Source organism: Vanellus vanellus (genome assembly GCF_965231255.1).
Source record: "Vanellus vanellus genome assembly, chromosome: 25".
Taxonomy (NCBI): domain Eukaryota; kingdom Metazoa; phylum Chordata; class Aves; order Charadriiformes; family Charadriidae; genus Vanellus; species Vanellus vanellus.
The window spans coordinates 262,794-278,482 of record NC_138930.1 but is presented as its reverse complement, the minus strand read 5'-3'; the positions used below and the strand labels follow the sequence as shown (position 1 = coordinate 278,482).

General features: G+C 58.2%; 1 protein-coding gene across 3 annotated transcripts; it reads right to left on the bottom strand.

Annotated features, from left to right (window-relative positions):
- Nucleotides 1-5,314: 5,314 nt before the first annotated feature.
- TLE5 (TLE family member 5, transcriptional modulator) lies at nucleotides 5,315-14,962 on the bottom strand. 3 transcript variants are annotated; one of them, XM_082495500.1, is made up of 7 exons: nucleotides 14,826-14,962; nucleotides 14,278-14,375; nucleotides 12,723-12,786; nucleotides 10,243-10,287; nucleotides 8,715-8,777; nucleotides 7,234-7,308; nucleotides 5,315-6,577 (listed from the first exon to the last, which is right to left on the bottom strand). In XM_082495500.1, exons 1-7 carry the CDS (start codon nucleotides 14,850-14,852, stop codon nucleotides 6,356-6,358), a joined length of 594 nt encoding a protein of 197 aa, XP_082351626.1. In that variant the 5' UTR covers nucleotides 14,853-14,962; the 3' UTR covers nucleotides 5,315-6,355. The 3 variants fall into 3 exon arrangements, with proteins under 3 accessions (XP_082351626.1, XP_082351627.1, XP_082351628.1); XM_082495501.1 differs by having other exon boundaries at nucleotides 5,315-6,574; XM_082495502.1 differs by having other exon boundaries at nucleotides 14,278-14,354.
- Between the last annotated feature and the right edge of the window lie 727 nt (nucleotides 14,963-15,689).

The window sequence follows — 15,689 nt, the reverse complement described above, 5'->3', positions numbered from 1 at the left end:
CAAACCTCCGGATGCAGCAGCAAAGGGAGATGGTCCCACTCCTCCCTCCGCGAGTACGGATGCGAGGTGCAGGGCAGAGGGCTGAGATCACCCAGAAAAGCCAGGCTGAGCCCCAGCTGCCGCCGCCAGCCGTGGGATGTTCAGTCAGGGCCCAGCCGCTCCCCGCAGCAGCCACACACTTGTGCCTGTTAACGACAGCGCTTAGAAGAGCCCCAAAAGATGAGGGCATTTGAAATCCACGCCAGGATCAAGAGGCGAGTGCTGTAAACAGCAGTTCTGTTTGTTACCAGTGGAGAAACCAAACAAGCCCAGGCTTTGGGACACTTGGGAGATCTGTTTGAACCCACATCCAAGTGAAACAGGTTGCTGCTGCTGCAATTACTCCAACAATTTCCCCTTTCAGCTCCCTCCCCAAATGCCAGCCTGGGGCACATGAAGATGCAGCATCCTGCCCTCGCCAGGAAGGGCAGCACCGGCTCTGCCCCAGCTCTGCGCCACAGGTCGAGTCATTTCTTTCCCCCCACACCTCCTTTGTGCAGCCCCCCATGCCCAATGCATCTCCAGAGTGGACAGCGAAGGGCAGACCATCGAGTTTCTCAGAGATGCCTATGGGCAGCCAGGGCTCACCACTGTCGGGGCAGCTGAAGCCTGCGCACACAGCCGCTCCTCCAGCCCCGGGGCTGAAACCCTCCCACGTGCCCCTTCTCCCGCCTGGTCTGCTCAGCTCGGCTTTGCTCCAGCCCTTCCAAACACAGGCACTGGGCAGGTCAGTGGTGAAGAGCCACATGCCACCATCTCGTGGGTTTGGGGCCTGTTGGGTTTAAGTGCATGGTGGGCTTTTTGGCAGCCAGGCAGCAGTGGGTTTGCACGCAGGGTTTTTGGGGCACACAAGGATTTTGGGGCACACAAGGTTTTTGGGGCACACAGGCACTGTTATGGGGTGTGGGGAGCAGAACCAGGGTCACCAGATTTAAAAGATTCAGATTTTCTCCAAATCAACCAGTTTGCCTGGTCTGTGGAAGCAGGGAACAAAGGTGACCATGACATTTCCAAACCATCCCACTTTCAGCTTCTCACTTACATAGTTTGAATGAAGAGCCTTGTACTCAGCAGAGCTCTCAGAACCGGGTTCCTGGCACCCACAGACAGGCAACGTGGATTTCCCTGGGCATTTATACCAGCAGCTGGCACAAACAGGGGTCTTGTCCTGGCTGGAGTCTGTTCTGGAATGAACATGAGGTGCGAAAGGAAACTGAGGGAAGGGACTGGCAGCAAGTCAGCAAAAGCTGAGCCAAAGCTGTACTGGAAATCAAGACCCTCCAGCACTCTGAGCCACGTTCCTGGGACCAAACCGCAGGTCGCCGTCCCCAGGCCCCCAGCGCCATCGCCTGCTCTTCAAAGCCGCATCTCCCCAGAGCGTCTGCAAGTCAAACCACAGGTGGGAGCTGGGGGGTCTCTCCTGCCATGCCTGGGCAGGCCCCCCCGGCACATGACAGAGCCGCTGTGCTCCCACCCACAGCCCCCACACTGCTGTGCTGCCACCGTGCCAGGGACACCGCGTTGCTGCAAGGCTGTGGCTGGGGGGGACACCCGCAGGAGAGATGTGGGAGCCCTTAGAGCAGCCCAGCAGCTGACAGACTCTCGTCTCTGGCGCTGCCTTCGATCCGTATGTTGGCTCCTGTTTGCACTTACCGGCTTTGAGTGGTTTTTAATTATTGATGCCTCTTTTAGCTTTTATCTTGTGCTCACTGCAGCCAGGAAGGGCTTGGCGTTCCTGCATTAGTGATGAATTGGGAAGGAGGCCCTTGCTCCTCCACGCTGCAAAGCATTCCTGGCTTGCAGGCTGTGCCATTGTTTCAAGCAAAGCTGCGCTGAAAAATGAGGAGGGTGAGAGCAGGAGGGGGATGTGATGGAGGCGATTCCTGCTGCTGCCACAGAGGCGACAGGGATCTGTCCTATGGGAAAAAGCTGAAGGGGATGGCCCTAATCAAACAGGTGTGGAAACCTCCTTCACCCAGTGAAAAACTGGCACCCACTCACCTCATCAAGGAGGAAAGAGGCCGTTTTATGACCCCTCCAGTGACAAGCAGGTGGAAGGGGAAAGAGATGTGAAAAACAGTTTTGCCAAGCCCCTTGGCAGCTGCAAGAAGGAATCGATGTCAAACCTGGCCTAAATGCTGTGCTGCTGTGCGGTCAGGGCATGGGGTGCTGACAGACGCGGTCCTGCCGCTGCTCTCTGGACTCGGCCAGCTCTCCATCTGCCGCAGCCCCGCAGCCGAAAGCTCTTTGGGCAGTGGCTGTGACTAGGTTGCTCTCTATCCCCCCTTACTGAGCCAGGGCTTTGCTGAGTTTTTCCAGGGATACCAGTGCCAGGAGAGCTGGTTCTCAGCCCATCTGCCTGTGTCCCTCTCCCACTCTTGTGTGACAACTTCTCACGCACAAAGAGAAGGGGTTTCTCTGCCAGGAGCCAGTCTTAAACCAGCCCTGATCAGCTGCTCTTTGGAGGCCTTATGTCACCCACTTCTCACAAGCATTCAGCCTCTTCTGCCAGGGCAGGAGAGGGTCTCATGGCTCCAAACATGAGCAAGGTTACAAGGCAGAGAGCAGCCTGTTTGGAAGGAGAGGTGTTTCCTCCAGTCTGCAGCTACTGGGAAAGTCATGAGGGAGGTGGGTTTAACCCTTTTTTTTTTGTGGCTGGTGTGGGTTAGATTTGCAGATTTTGGTATGGAGTTAGATTCGAGCCCAAATCTGGTAAGATGCCCTATGAAATGACTCACTTTGGAGATCCAGAAGCAAATCTGGCGGCTGAAAGCAGAACCAGGCTGGAGGCAGGGGTGCCTCCCACCACCCAAAGAAACACTTCAGGAATGGGTCATTAGGGGAAGCAGGAGTGGAGCACGAGGTTCAGCTCAGCATCTGCTGGGAGGTGCAAGCGATTTGGAGAGCCCAAAAGCTCTGTCTTTATACTTTACAGTGGGTTAGTTTCCCGCAGCTCCCCAGCCCCAGCCTGCTGGCAGCCAAGGATGCTCAGCCAGCAGCCGCGTGGTTTGTTCGACCCCTTGCCCACCCAACCAAGGCTGCTAATTAGCTCTAACAACAGGGACGTCTGTTCCTCTGAAATCGCCAGCCTGAAAACACCCCAGACCAATTTCTCCTAAATCCTCCTCCCTTGCACATCCATCAGGAATAACATCCACTTATGGTGCTCCCTACCCCCAGGCTGAGTTTGAACCAGTGACCTCGAGGTGAAAGCGCTTGAAAAGCTCCAGCCCTCCCCGCAGCCAGCACACTCCCAGCGGGGTTTTCAGCAGCACTTACAGAGCAGAGATGGTTTTAGCAACCGTTGCACCGCAGCAGTCCCTGGCCCAAAGCTGTGTTGGCCTTTCTCATCGGAAACCTGCTTGCTCAGCATCGGCAAGGCCCTCGGGGCAGCTGCAAGACCGTGGGGTCAGACTGAAACTATCGGTGGCGTTTCAGCAGCTCCCAATCGGGATCCCCTGCATGGCGCAGGGGAGGGTCAGGTGTTGGACCTGTCTGCCCAGTGCTCCAGCCCTGCCAAGGGCGCCAAGGTAGGGACAGCCCCTGCCATGCAGCAGCAGCTCTGCTCTCGCCATGGTCTCTGTGCTCTGGATCTGCCCGCAGTGGCTGAGCAGCCAGCGGTGATGGCTGTGTCAGGAGCGTCAGGCCCCGCATAGGGCACATGGTTTGGCAGGGGACAGGGCTGAGATGTGCAGGCAGCCCTGCAGCATCCTGGCCAGCAGCTGGAGTTCGAAGTCCACCACTGGAGCCGTGCTCCCCTGCAGACACTCCTGGGCCCTTGCAAGCCTGTGCCAGGAACCAGCCAGCCCCCAGCTCATGCTGGCATGGCGTCACGGGCAGATAACAGGACCATTGTCAAGCCCTTGCACTGCCCACAGGCCCTGTGGCCCATCTGAGCTCCTGTCACAGTGAGACGCGGGACTGAGCTGCACACCTGCCCCTCCATCCCCTCTTTTCAAGAGGCTGTTCTGCACCAGAAGAACCCGCCAGAAGCAGCACCGGGGAAGGGGCTGAGCAGAGCTGCGCCCCTGGCGGCGTTCACGCAGCACCGTGCACCTCTCCTCAAGCCTGTCCTGCCTCCGCCCGGCACAGCAGACACAGCCCCAGACCAAAGTGCCACCCCTCTGGAGACAGACCCGGTCCCTGGCCTAAGCTGGTTCAGCAAATCCCACCAAATCCCCACCTTGGGCATTTGGCCTGATCTTTGCCCAGCACCATCAGGGCAGAGGCACAGTGGCCGCTGCTCCCCTTCTGGCTATCACCAGGGTCCCCATCTGTGCCACCACAGTCCTCCAACCTCGGTGGGCAGCCAGGGGCACCCAGAACACCCTCCCCTGACACAGCTTCTTTCCCAGGGGGAGGAAATTTTCCCACTCCATCTGGCCTGGGAGATACGGAGGGGAAGATGTTATCAGGGCAGAGCAGGCTCTGAAGCTAGAGGACAGCTCTAATTATTGAGAGCCAATTCCATTACAGCAATCTCAGCCCCAGGGCAGCACAGGCCAGATTTTCCAGAGGGGCCGAGTGCCACAGAAGCAGCTTATCCTCTGCACCCACAGGAAAAATGAATTATGCACGCACAGAGCAGGCCTGCAGCAGCCCACAGGGACCATTCCCACGCATTGCTCCTGCTCCAGCAGAGAGCCAATCACCCTCAGTGGCACTTCGTTCCAGCCCTCCTTGCTCTCATCCCAAGAGCTCCCAGGCCCCTTTCCCACTGCCCACTTTCACCTTGCTCTCCAGTTTGTTTTGGCTTTGCCCAGGCATCCTCCTTGCTCTGGCTCCAGCAGGTGCCAGCCAAAGCTCCGGCACAGGCACATAGCTCCACAAGGATGCCTGTGGGAGGAACGGCATCTCAGAAGGGGATGTGGGCAACAAAGACAGTCCTCGCTCTGCCGGCAGCTGAGAGAAGAGTGGGAGAGAAGCCAGAACCAGGTGTCAACATTAACCCCCCCCCCTCCTGGCTCATAGAGAATCCCTCAGAGAGGCTGGGGGGGCACCCAGGGAGGGCAACGCATTGCACCAGGTAAGGCAGGGACTGTCTGGGACACGCTCACCTGGAGGAAGGAGGACAGCTCTGCTGGACACCTCCCACAGCCCTCTGGGAGCTGTGACAGCCCATGGGGAAACTGAGGCAGAGTCCAAGGTTAGCCAGCAAAACTACCTGTTCTCCCCCACCGATTCCCCTGCCTGGGGGGGAAGCAGGAGACGGAGGGAAGTATTATAAAGTCATCCCAAAGGCAGCAAGAAAGCAGGCAGCAAGTCATGGTTTTAACCAACCTTCTTATTTCTTTATTTGAAAGGCACAGCTTGTACGTCCTTGATACAGCATTTTCAGTTCCTCTTATTATAGGTCAAGTGATTAAACACAAAAAGCAAAACAAGATCTTTCTAAAGGACTATATACAAACACCAGATTATTATTTCATTTTATTCTTTTTTTGTTCCATTTTTGTTTTTTTAGAAGACACGCTAGCGCACGGAGATAACAGAGAAAGCTGCTGTATCCTCTACACAGGGGTGGGGGCGCAGGGAGGGGAAGGACCAGGAAAGGCTCTCGGTCTGCCTGCCCCTCTGCCCAGCCATCTGGGCCCCCCGCAGCTGGGTGCTATGCCGAAGGGGAATGGGTGGCGGAGGCTCCCCCCTCCAGCCCGAGGCCAAGGAGCAGCCGAGGAGAAACCCCAGCAGCTGGAGCACAACGTACTGCTGCGGTGCCACGGGACTGATAAAGAACAGATACATGCAGAACAGCAAGGTGCCGGCCTGGTATTAGTGCAGGAGGGGTGCAGGGAGGATGGGAACAGGGATGGGACGATGCAACAAGATCAAGAGCGCTTGGGGAGGGAGGAGATGGTTTCGGGGCAGGGATCCCAGCAGGGAGTTGTGCAGAAACCGTTAGGATCAAGGGGCATCTTTAAATACCAAGAGGGGAGCAGCAGGGAGCCACGTGGCACCGAAGAGCTGGGACAGCCAGGGGGCAAGCGGCCCCAGAGCAGCCCAAGCCAGGCTCTGGCTCGGCTCTGTGACAGAGTGGAAGTGGGGACAGGAAAGCCAGGCTAGGCACAGGGAGAGCACGATCGGCCACACAGTTACTGCTACGGTGCTTGCATTGCTGCGGAGCAGCCCGTCTGCTGGGATGGCGGTGGGGGCATCCTGCAGGTCCTGCTGCCTGTGGGAACAGGCCTGGCAAGCTGCCACCAAACACAAGCCCCCACGATTCTGCTGCGCAGCAACTAGAGAGATACTGCATCTTGCATTAACCCGCCCCCCTCCCCCCGGCCCCCAGACAGCCCCCTCCCCCCGGCCCCCATTCACGCTAATCCGATTTCTCCCCGTCATCATCTTGGTGGGCATCCCCGTCATGGCCGTTCTTGTCCTCCTTGGAGAGGTGAGCCTGGGAGCCCAAGGCCGAGAGCGAGAGGAGCCCGGTGCCAGTGCTGACAGCAGGGAGGGACGGGGGCTGGAGGCCCACAGGGAGCGGAGTCAGAGGCAGAGCGAGGGCTTGGAGCTGCGACAGCTGGTGAGCTTGAAGCTGCTGCTGTAGAGAACGAGGAGCATACAGGAAGACAGGAGAGGGATATTGTCATTTTGAGTGCACTTGGACCCCAACTCAAGGGTCTGGGCTGCCCAGGCTGTACCTGCAGCCAAGCTTAAACCAGGGACCTCAGGGTCCTGGAGAGCACTGCAGCCTCGGAGGTGGGGGGGGGAGAAAAAAAAAAAAAAAAAAAAAAAAAAAAAAAAAGTCCTTGGACTGTGAGACAGCCTCAAGAGAAGACTCAACAGTGCGTCCCCAGCATGACACAGCCCCTAGCCCACAGGACATCTGGCCTCAGACCCAGGCATGCTCCAAGAATGCAGTTGAAGCCCTCCCAACCTTGACCAAGAACAGATGGTGTTTTCATGTCAAGGAGCTGCTGTGGTTCCTGCTCAAAACCAAAGCTCCTCTCCTTGCACCCTGCCTGGGACAGAGCAGGAATCCGTGCTCCCCCGCAAACCCATGCCCATGTCACAACAAGTCTGGACAAAACCACCCCAGTGCTCACAGCTTCATCCCAGCAGGCCTGCAGCACTGCAGCCTGCTCCTGGCACGTGGAGCACACCCCCAGATCGCAACTCCCCTGCACAGCTCTGTCTCAAAGGCCAAAGGCACAGATTCCTGTCCCTCCGAACCCAAACTAAACATGCATCACGTACACGGATGATGGAGTTCAGTTCTGGTGCCGTAACCTGCTTGGCTCGTTCAATGGCTCCCAGGACTTGCTGCTGATGCTGGTGTGGAGAGAACAGAGGAATTTAGGGTCATTCTAGTATCAGAGAGAAGGAGAATGGACATAAACGTACGTTATCTCAGCTGCTAGCACTGACATGTCAGGGCACAGGACAGGCTGGTTAACTCCACAGCTGGAGACACCTGCACACACTGCATTTGTGACAAGGACCTTACAGCACTGAGGTGCACGGTAGCAAGGAGCAGGGAAGGAGGCACGCTTGTCTCACTCCAGTTCCTCACCACAGGGTTAAGCAGGTCTCCTCTTACTCCCATCCTTGTCCCGCTCTGCACAGGCCCAGCAATCTTTGGCCAGAAGGGCTCTAAGATGGGCAATGCCTCTCACTCTGCCTTTCCTCTCCTACCCAGACAAGACACAAAACAAGACTCCCTAACAAACAAAATGAGTCCTAAAATCAGAAGCTCTTGGGAAGCTCCCCACTCCTTGGGACGCATCCCAGCAGCTGGAAGATGCTGCTGTGGAAGAGCCCAGCACAGCTGCTCCAAACACAGGCAGGAATAGCAGCTGTATCACGTCCTTTGAAAAATAAAGGACAACTGTACTTGCTGCTCTGAGAGCACAAGGTCTCTGAACACCAAGCCTGTCCACTGCACTCCAGCAAGTGGATTTTTCTTTCCATCTTGGCAATAGAACAGGGTTGGGGAGGGGGAAGGGGTTGCATTAAGATGCAAAAGGTTTAGTTGTAGTTTAGTTATTAGGCAGCCCTGATCTGATCAGCAAGGCACTTAGTCTTCCCTGAGAACAGGTGGGTGGGAAAAGCACAGCCTGTCCCCCAGCCCCACAGCTAACTCCAACCAAGAAATACAGCTAGTCCTGACCAAAAAAACAGCTATGGGAACAGCCGTGGAGCTTAGCGTCTAGGGGGTGGTGTGGGGAGATGGGCAGATACAGCACTAGAGGTGCTTCATCTTCCTCTTGCCTCAGGCAGCAACTCCCAAGCCCTCCCAATTAATTTCTCAAGGGAGGGGGAGGAACCCATCAGCTGCATTAATTAATGAGGCAGAGGAACCAGATCTCAAGGAGGAGCCATATGGAGGTATTTTTTTTAAACGTCACCCTCCCCCAATTAGCCACCCAAAGCTCCCACTGCCGGTGCAGAAGTGGCCAATGACTCAGGAATCATGGGCAGGAGAGAACAGAACCCATCTTTGTCCACAGCCGCCAACAAAAGGGGCAGACAGGCACATTCACCACTGCACAGCGCCTGGCGGGGGCTGCTCGAAGGCTTCCAGGCCAAACCTGTCTTGAAGGGCTTGTCCCCGTGCAGGGGCTGAGAGCAAGCGGCAAGGTTTCCCCATCCAGGGGTGAGGAGCTGCCCATGCAGACACTTCTGCTCCCCCTGCAAATGTGCCCCCGAGCCAGAGCTGACTGAGCAGAGGCACTCACCTCTTGAGAGAGGTAGGGCAGAACCTGTGCACAAATCCCATTTAGCCTCTTGACGATTTCAGCCTAGAAAGTGGGAAGAACAGAGAGGAAAGGCATCAGGTGTTTTGGGACTGACCACCCTCAGTGCCAGCTGCCCCACCTTCCCCCTCCCCAGGCAGGGCCTGAGTCCCCAAGCAGCCCTAAGAAGACACACTCCCCCCAGAAAGATGCTGGCAGCATCCTGGTGCCACGGAGGGTCCACCTCACACCCAAGGCCCCTCCCTGCATACTTAAATGAGTTAATGCTGCTGACTACAAAGAGCAAGTTTTTGTCTCTGCCAAGACCACCACTCTGCCCTGGAGACCCTGTGCTCAGCCTCCTCGGCCTCCCTCTCCCCAGAGGCATGTGTTCGTCCACTGCCAGTCTCACAGGGCCGAGCTGCGGGAACAGGGCTGTTCAGAGAGACCACAGGGACTGCATAGCTTCTTCACCAGCCTCATACAAGCAGGTGGCAAATTTTCGGGTGTTAAATGCTTTCCTCTTGGGAAAGAGCAAAGCTCACAGCCCTTTGCAAATCACCCTCCAATGGAGTCAAAAGAAACGCAGAGCCAAAGGGTTTAGGTGTGCACCAAAACCATCCAAGGAGGCAGCATCACAAGGGAGTAGACCAGGCTGGGAGACAGTTCATGGGACAGCAGTGAGGATTTGTGGCTAGGACCCTTTACCAAGATGCAGGTTCTCCCAGGGGAGCCAATCTCATGGGCTTGCCAACGAAAGCGATGGGATTGGAGGCACCAAGTGCCTTTGTGGGGAGCAGGATTGTGCTAAGAGGCTTAGATCTGACCCACGACACACAGACGATTTTGTGACTGGAAGCTGAAGCCAGATAGTCAGGCTCAGAGGAGGCTCATGTTGTTAACAGCACAGGTAATTAGCCACTGGGGATAATTAACAACTTAACCACCAGTGAGGGTAATGAACAAACTTATCCAGGCTGTGGCACAGTCTCCATCACAAGGAGGCTTTCTTAGACGGTCTGCCATCGCATTACCTAATCACAGTCCAAGAGAAGTGCACTCTGACCTGACCACAGCAAGAGTCCACAGGAGCCAAAGGCGTTTCTTGTGTCAGGGTGATCACAAGAAGCCTTCCTGGGCACCAGGGAAGGCAGCAGGGCCAGGAACCCACCCTGGGAGGAAGGTGCGAGGGACCCAGGGTCATCTCCTGCCCTCCACCCCAGGTCTGCGTCTGCTGACCGACTCTGAGCCACAGCTCCAGCCCTGCCTGCGCTGCCTTGTCTGGTGCTTAAATACCTGTTCAGGCTCTGGAGAAAACCAGAGCGTGCCCACAACCCGGCATGGGAGCCCTCAGTCAGGCACTGCGATCCTGAGAGGTGGGGGGTCCCTGCATTTCAAAGGCAGCTCTGACATTTTACAGGCTCATGGCATTTCTAGTTCCTGAAATACCACTGAAGTGACAGAGGGCAAGGCACAGCAGACAACCCGCCCTCCCCAGGAATTAGAGGACTTGGAAATGCCTTCCCCCTACCTGTTTGTGCATTTCAATATTCAGCCCGTAGGACATCTCGTAATACTGTAGAGTGGGGGAGAAGAGAACAAAAGAAATTGTAAGTCAAGTCTCCACCAGGTAAAGTGGCTCCACACAGCAGGGCTGGGAACTACTACTGCTTTCCTAGCAAGGTCTTCTACATAGGCTGGGCAAGGATGGAAGGAAAGAAGAGGCCAATCCTAGGAAACGAAGACAGCAGGAGGCACAGACAGACAGAGACCCTCTCCAGGCATAAGCACCGAGCCCCAGCGCTCCCTGCCCACCCTGCTCCAGCCTCACACTGCTGCAGACAGAGACCCAGGCACTTGCCGACTGGGCCCCATGCAGCGCCCCTCACAGACACCTTTCAGCAGTCCGCACCACGGTAAGCAATGCTGCTTCAAACCTGGAAAAAGGCTCAGGGCTCCACAGACATCGATATTCACAGCCAAGAGAGATGCAGCCTGACTTTACAGGCTTTGCCCGGCCAATATTGTGGCTGCTTCAGCAGCAAATGGAAGAGATCACAAGTGGGCTTCATCTAGCAAGTAACACATCCAGCTGCACAAAGATCGAGCTGTTTAGGAAGAAGCTATACAGACCCTACCCCCCCCCCCCAAAAAAAAAAAAAAAAAAAACACAACAAAAAACCCCACAACCCACCCAGAAAACCCACACACGGCAGCAACAGGCAGCTACAGAGCAATCTATTGGCAGGAGAAGCTAATTCCTGACCCCTGGAAGAAGCTGTTTTAAGGCTGATGCTTGAGAATTTAGAAATCTCTTCCCTCGGCTTGCAGGCTGCAATCCTGATTCTTCCAAAGGGAAAGAAAAATCCACATCTGTGCTCATTTAATTCAAGGAGATGATCACTGGTGTTTTGGTACCAACGCCACAAGTCTGAGAAGCGCCCAGCTTGGTATCACCATGATCTCAGTCTGCTCTAACACCGCTGCTGGTTCTCAAGGCTTCTTTGCATTCTGAAAACTGAGCAAGAGGCGGGAGCCCGACCCCCAAGCTGCTAATTGTGACTTATTCAAAAATCAGAGCAGCTGTAGCAGCTTTGCACATTCACAGAAACCCTCCACTTCCCGCGACTCGCTGTGGTGGGGAGCAACAGCAGCTCTGTGCGACTCCAGCTCAGCCACGCAGATGAGGCAGGAGCTGCTGTGCCTGCAAAGCCTTGAGTGCTGCACAATGAGCAATAGCCCTTCCCCTCTGCTGCCGACAGAAACCTGATTCAATTCTGGTGACTGTCAGCATTAAGGGGGGGGGGAATATCTATCTCAGCCACACCTGGAGATGAGACTTTCCATGCAGGCTGCAAGGCCCAGGAAGCAATCTTTTATCCGTGAGAATGGGGCAGGCTTCCACATTAATATACAAGGAAAGCTGTGACCTCTTCTCCTTGGCCCCAGTCCCAAGCACACCTTGCTCCCCACAGCCTCGGAGTCTGGACACACAGGCAGCACAGAAGGATGGAGGGGCCAGCTCCCTTATTTCTGGTTTTAATGTCCTAACTCTGCTCTGAAGAGCTGCTGTATTAATTTCTACATCTTATCTCTTCCTTCCAGGGCAGGTGCAGCAGCTGGCAAGCAGGCACCAGCTCATCGTTATGTACAGTATTACAACCTCCTATTAACTCCTTGATAGGAAAGGAACAGACCAGAGCCTTGCCAGGCATCCCACCTCTCTGTGACAAGGGCTCTTCCATGCATGGGAAGACAGAGGCACTACCTGGCAGGCAAACCATCACCCTGCCTACAAGAACATGGCTGTTTCCCAGCAGATTTCTCTTTAGAGAGTTACAGCTAAGCCTGCTGCCCACATGTGGCACTACATCCCGTGCTTTTACCAGGCACTGCTCTGGGATTTTCACACTTTGTGCTGGGACACGTGCACCAGTGAGACGTGCTAGTACTTGCACCACGGCTCCACAAGGCTGCTGGGGTCACGAGATGGTGCAGAGGGTTTAGCTCTCACACAGCTTCCAACTCCTACCAGGCTTGTGGGGTTTCCCAGCTCCACGGCCTCTCAGAGGACTGCTTTGTCCTTGACTGGCCATGACTCTGCCGGAGTCCCCAGACACCTGCACACCAGCACCCTGCAGCTCCTTTTCGGGTGCGCAAGAGCTGTTGCTTCCCCCAGAGCACAGCGAGTACAGTCAAGCAGACAGTCACTGGCAAGGCCACGGACCCCCATCACCACCCATCAAGCAGTCAGCCACTGGGTCCATCAGTTTTCTATATCCAACAATTCTCTGCTACCTCCCTACATTTCAACAACCCACGGTGTGCAGAAAACACAAAATATAAAAAAGCCATGCTTTCAGAAAAGCCAGTGCCAGCCTTGCCTGGAGATCTGCTGCTCCATGGGGCGAAGGCTCCCTGCCAGGCAAAACCCAGGCACAGGCACCTGCTCACCACTGGAATCCCACCCACACCACCCATGCACACTCGGCTGCCGGGGCCGGTTCTTACCATGACGTAGTGACGCTGCATCTCCGATTTCTCACTGGCTAGTTTGTCACATTCCAACTTCAAGCTGAAAAGCCAGAAAACAGTAAGAAAACCACAAACAGGAGGTGAGACAGTTGACTGCCACAGAGCAGCTGCTTCCTGCACAGCCCCATCCTGGCCAGGCCAGCTTCTCGGACACCACTGTCCAGCTCCAAGGGGTGGTTGGAGCCGGGTGATGCTGTGCTGGCACAGCAGTGACCGCAACAGAGCCTGCTCCCACATTCCCAGCTGGAGTCCCAGCAACACAGGTCCAGGAGAAGGAGCACAAGACTATCCACCAGCTGGACACCGACCTCCCAGCAGCAAATCCTTTCAGCCGGAAGCAGAAAGCAGGGCAGAAGCAGAGGCCGCCGCCCAAGGAGGGGTTTGTTTTTCCCCAACTGCTCGCCAGCAGCCGGGGTCGGCTCCTAGCATGGGCCTGTCTGCAGCACCCGAGATATGCTGCAATGCAACTTCAAAACCAAAGCCAGATCCGCTTCTGGATGGGGGGGGGGGGGGGGGGGAGGCCCAAGTGTAGCACATCCCTCCAGGAGAAAGGATTTTTTCTCTCCCCTACGTTCTTCACGCCCTTCAGAGAAAGTGCCGCTGCTCCCAGTGTTTTATGAGACTCCAACTCACCAGCCAAGCAACTGCAGCCAGCATGTGCTGTGGTTTTATGTTTCAAACAAGAAACAGCTTCACCTACACAAAACCTGCTTCTTCTCAAGCAGATTAAGTCTAACGGGGGGGGGACACAACCTCCCTTCCAGAGGGCCTGTTTCTTGGGCTCCCCTGCTCCCTCGATGGCACTTCCCAGAGACATGGGGACACCAGGAAACAGCCATTTCCCAGCAGTTTTTCTGCCTGCACCTGCCAGAACGACACCACCTCAAACCTGTGACCTGGGAGAGCCCAGGCTGGGGGAAGGCACATAGGGAAGCCACAGCCGCGTGGCACCAAGACATGCACCACGACTGGCGCCTCGCAGCCTGCCGGGCCACAGCAAAGGGTATCACCCAGTCCATTTAACCCAAGATCTTCACGTTTATTTCAGACACTCACACACACAAACCAACAGACCGTCACAAGCCAGCTTTAGGGTCAGCAGAAGTATTTCCACACACACCCACAGAAAAGCAGAAGCTTTTGGATTTAAGTGCTCCCTGCAGCATTTGCTGTCCAAGAATGGCAGCCAGGGAGAAGAACAGAGGAAAACTCCCAGCAAGACACAGGAGGCCTGTTGAGCTCCGCACACTCCCGGCTGAGCAGCACTTGGAGCAAAGACCTCAGCTGGAGAGGGAAAACACACGTTCTCCTCACTGAGCTCCTGAGTGGACACGACTAATCCCCTGCCTTAGGTCCTCCTCTCACCAAAGGTGACCCAAGATACCTGACCGGGTCCCCTCCTTGGCATTCCTGTTCGGTCCGCACAATGAAGCAGAAGAATCAGAGTGATTCTTGCGTGCCACACTGCCACTTGCGAGCCCAGTGGGGGCTGCGGGGTGAGCCAGGCCAGTCACTGCGCGGGAGCATGTACCTGTGGTACTGGGCCTGCAGGAGCTGGAACTCATCCTTGATGCGGTCGCAGGAGTCAGAGGTCGTGAACTTCAGCTGCTGCGGCAGGTGAGAGGAGCCCTTGAACGACAGGAGACAGCGCTGGGCGCCGGGGGCAGCAGCCCGCCCGTCCCACCCCGAGCCCGCCCTGCTCCCGCCGCCCCGGGCCGCGCAGCCTCGCCTGGCACCGGGGGCTGAGCCCCGGCAAGGGTTGGCCAGGTCCGGCGGCGAGGGCGAGCGGAACCCCCCGAGGGCCCGGGACGCGCCCAAGGTCACCTGCGGGGCCGCTGCCTCCCGGGACCTCCCCCGGGCGCCGCCGCCGGCCCCGCCGCCCCCCGGCACCGGCCGGGGCTGCGGGGCAGAGAGACCGCCGCCTCCTCGCTGCCGGCGGCGGAAGGCGCTCGGTCACCTCGGCCCCACCGGGGCCGCCACAGGGAGGCCGAGCGGTCCCCACGCCGCGGCCCACGCCGCCGCCCCCCCGGTGCCCGGCCCCGCCCCGCCGCCGCCGCCCCGGCCCCGGCCGCGCCGTACCGAGTGCCGGCTTTGTGGAAACATCATGTCAGGCTGCGGCTCGGCCCCCGCACGGAGCGGCCCGGTGCCGCCGCCCGCTCCCGCTCCCGCGCCCGCCGCGGCTCCCCCAGCCGCCGCCGCCGCTTTTGTCCGCGCCGGGCCCGGCCGTCCCCGGCCCCGCGGCCGCCCCGCCCCGGCCGCGCCGCTCGCCCCGCGCCGCTCCCGCCGCCCAGCCGCCGGCGCCTATTGTCTAATGGCGGCTGCGGCTCCGGCTCCGTCCTGCGGCTGCTCGGCACCACCTGCCGCCGCCGCCTCCCCGGGCCGGGCGGGCCCACGGCCGCCCCCGCCCCCGCCGGTCCCCGCCCCCGTCGCGCGACGCTGCCGGCCGCGGGCACCGGTCCGGGCTGGGCCGCGGGAGCCGAGCAGGGCCCCGGGCTGGGTCCGGCGCTGCCGCTCCGCTCCCCTGCCGCGCTGCCGGGCGCGGGGCTGGGGCGGGCCGGGCCGTTCCCCTTGCGGCGTCCCCTCCCCGAGCCGCATCCCCTCCGTCCCTTGCGGGGCTGCGCGGCCTCCCGTGCCCTCCCGGCGCTGCGGGCGGCCGGGCGGCGCTCCCCTTTCCCCGGGCCCCTCCTCGCCGCCAGTGCCGAGTCAGGACCCCCGGCGCGACCCCGGTGGGGCTCAGCAGCGACTGTCTGCGGGGGCCTTCGCCCCCCGGAGCGGGTCCGCGGGGGGCCGAGGCCCGGCCGGGGTCGGGCGCTGGGAGGGCGGCGGGTGCCGCGGGGTGACGGGCTTCCGCGCCTCGGACCGCCCGGTGAGGAGAGTCCCCGCGGCGCCTGAGGGAAGGAAGGGGCAACGCTGCCGTTAATGAAGCCACCGCGCCGGTTTCTT

Excerpts from the sequence above, each read along its gene's own strand:
- TLE5 (XM_082495500.1), bottom strand. The coding sequence starts at position 14,852 with ATGATGTTTCCACAAAGCCGGCACTCG. Across the intron at positions 14,376-14,825 it reads TTCCACAAAGCCGGCACTCG|GGCTCCTCTCACCTGCCGCA; the intron begins GTACGGCGCGGC and ends CTGTCGTTCAAG. Across the intron at positions 8,778-10,242 it reads ATATTGAAATGCACAAACAG|GCTGAAATCGTCAAGAGGCT; the intron begins GTAGGGGGAAGG and ends CCCACTTTCTAG.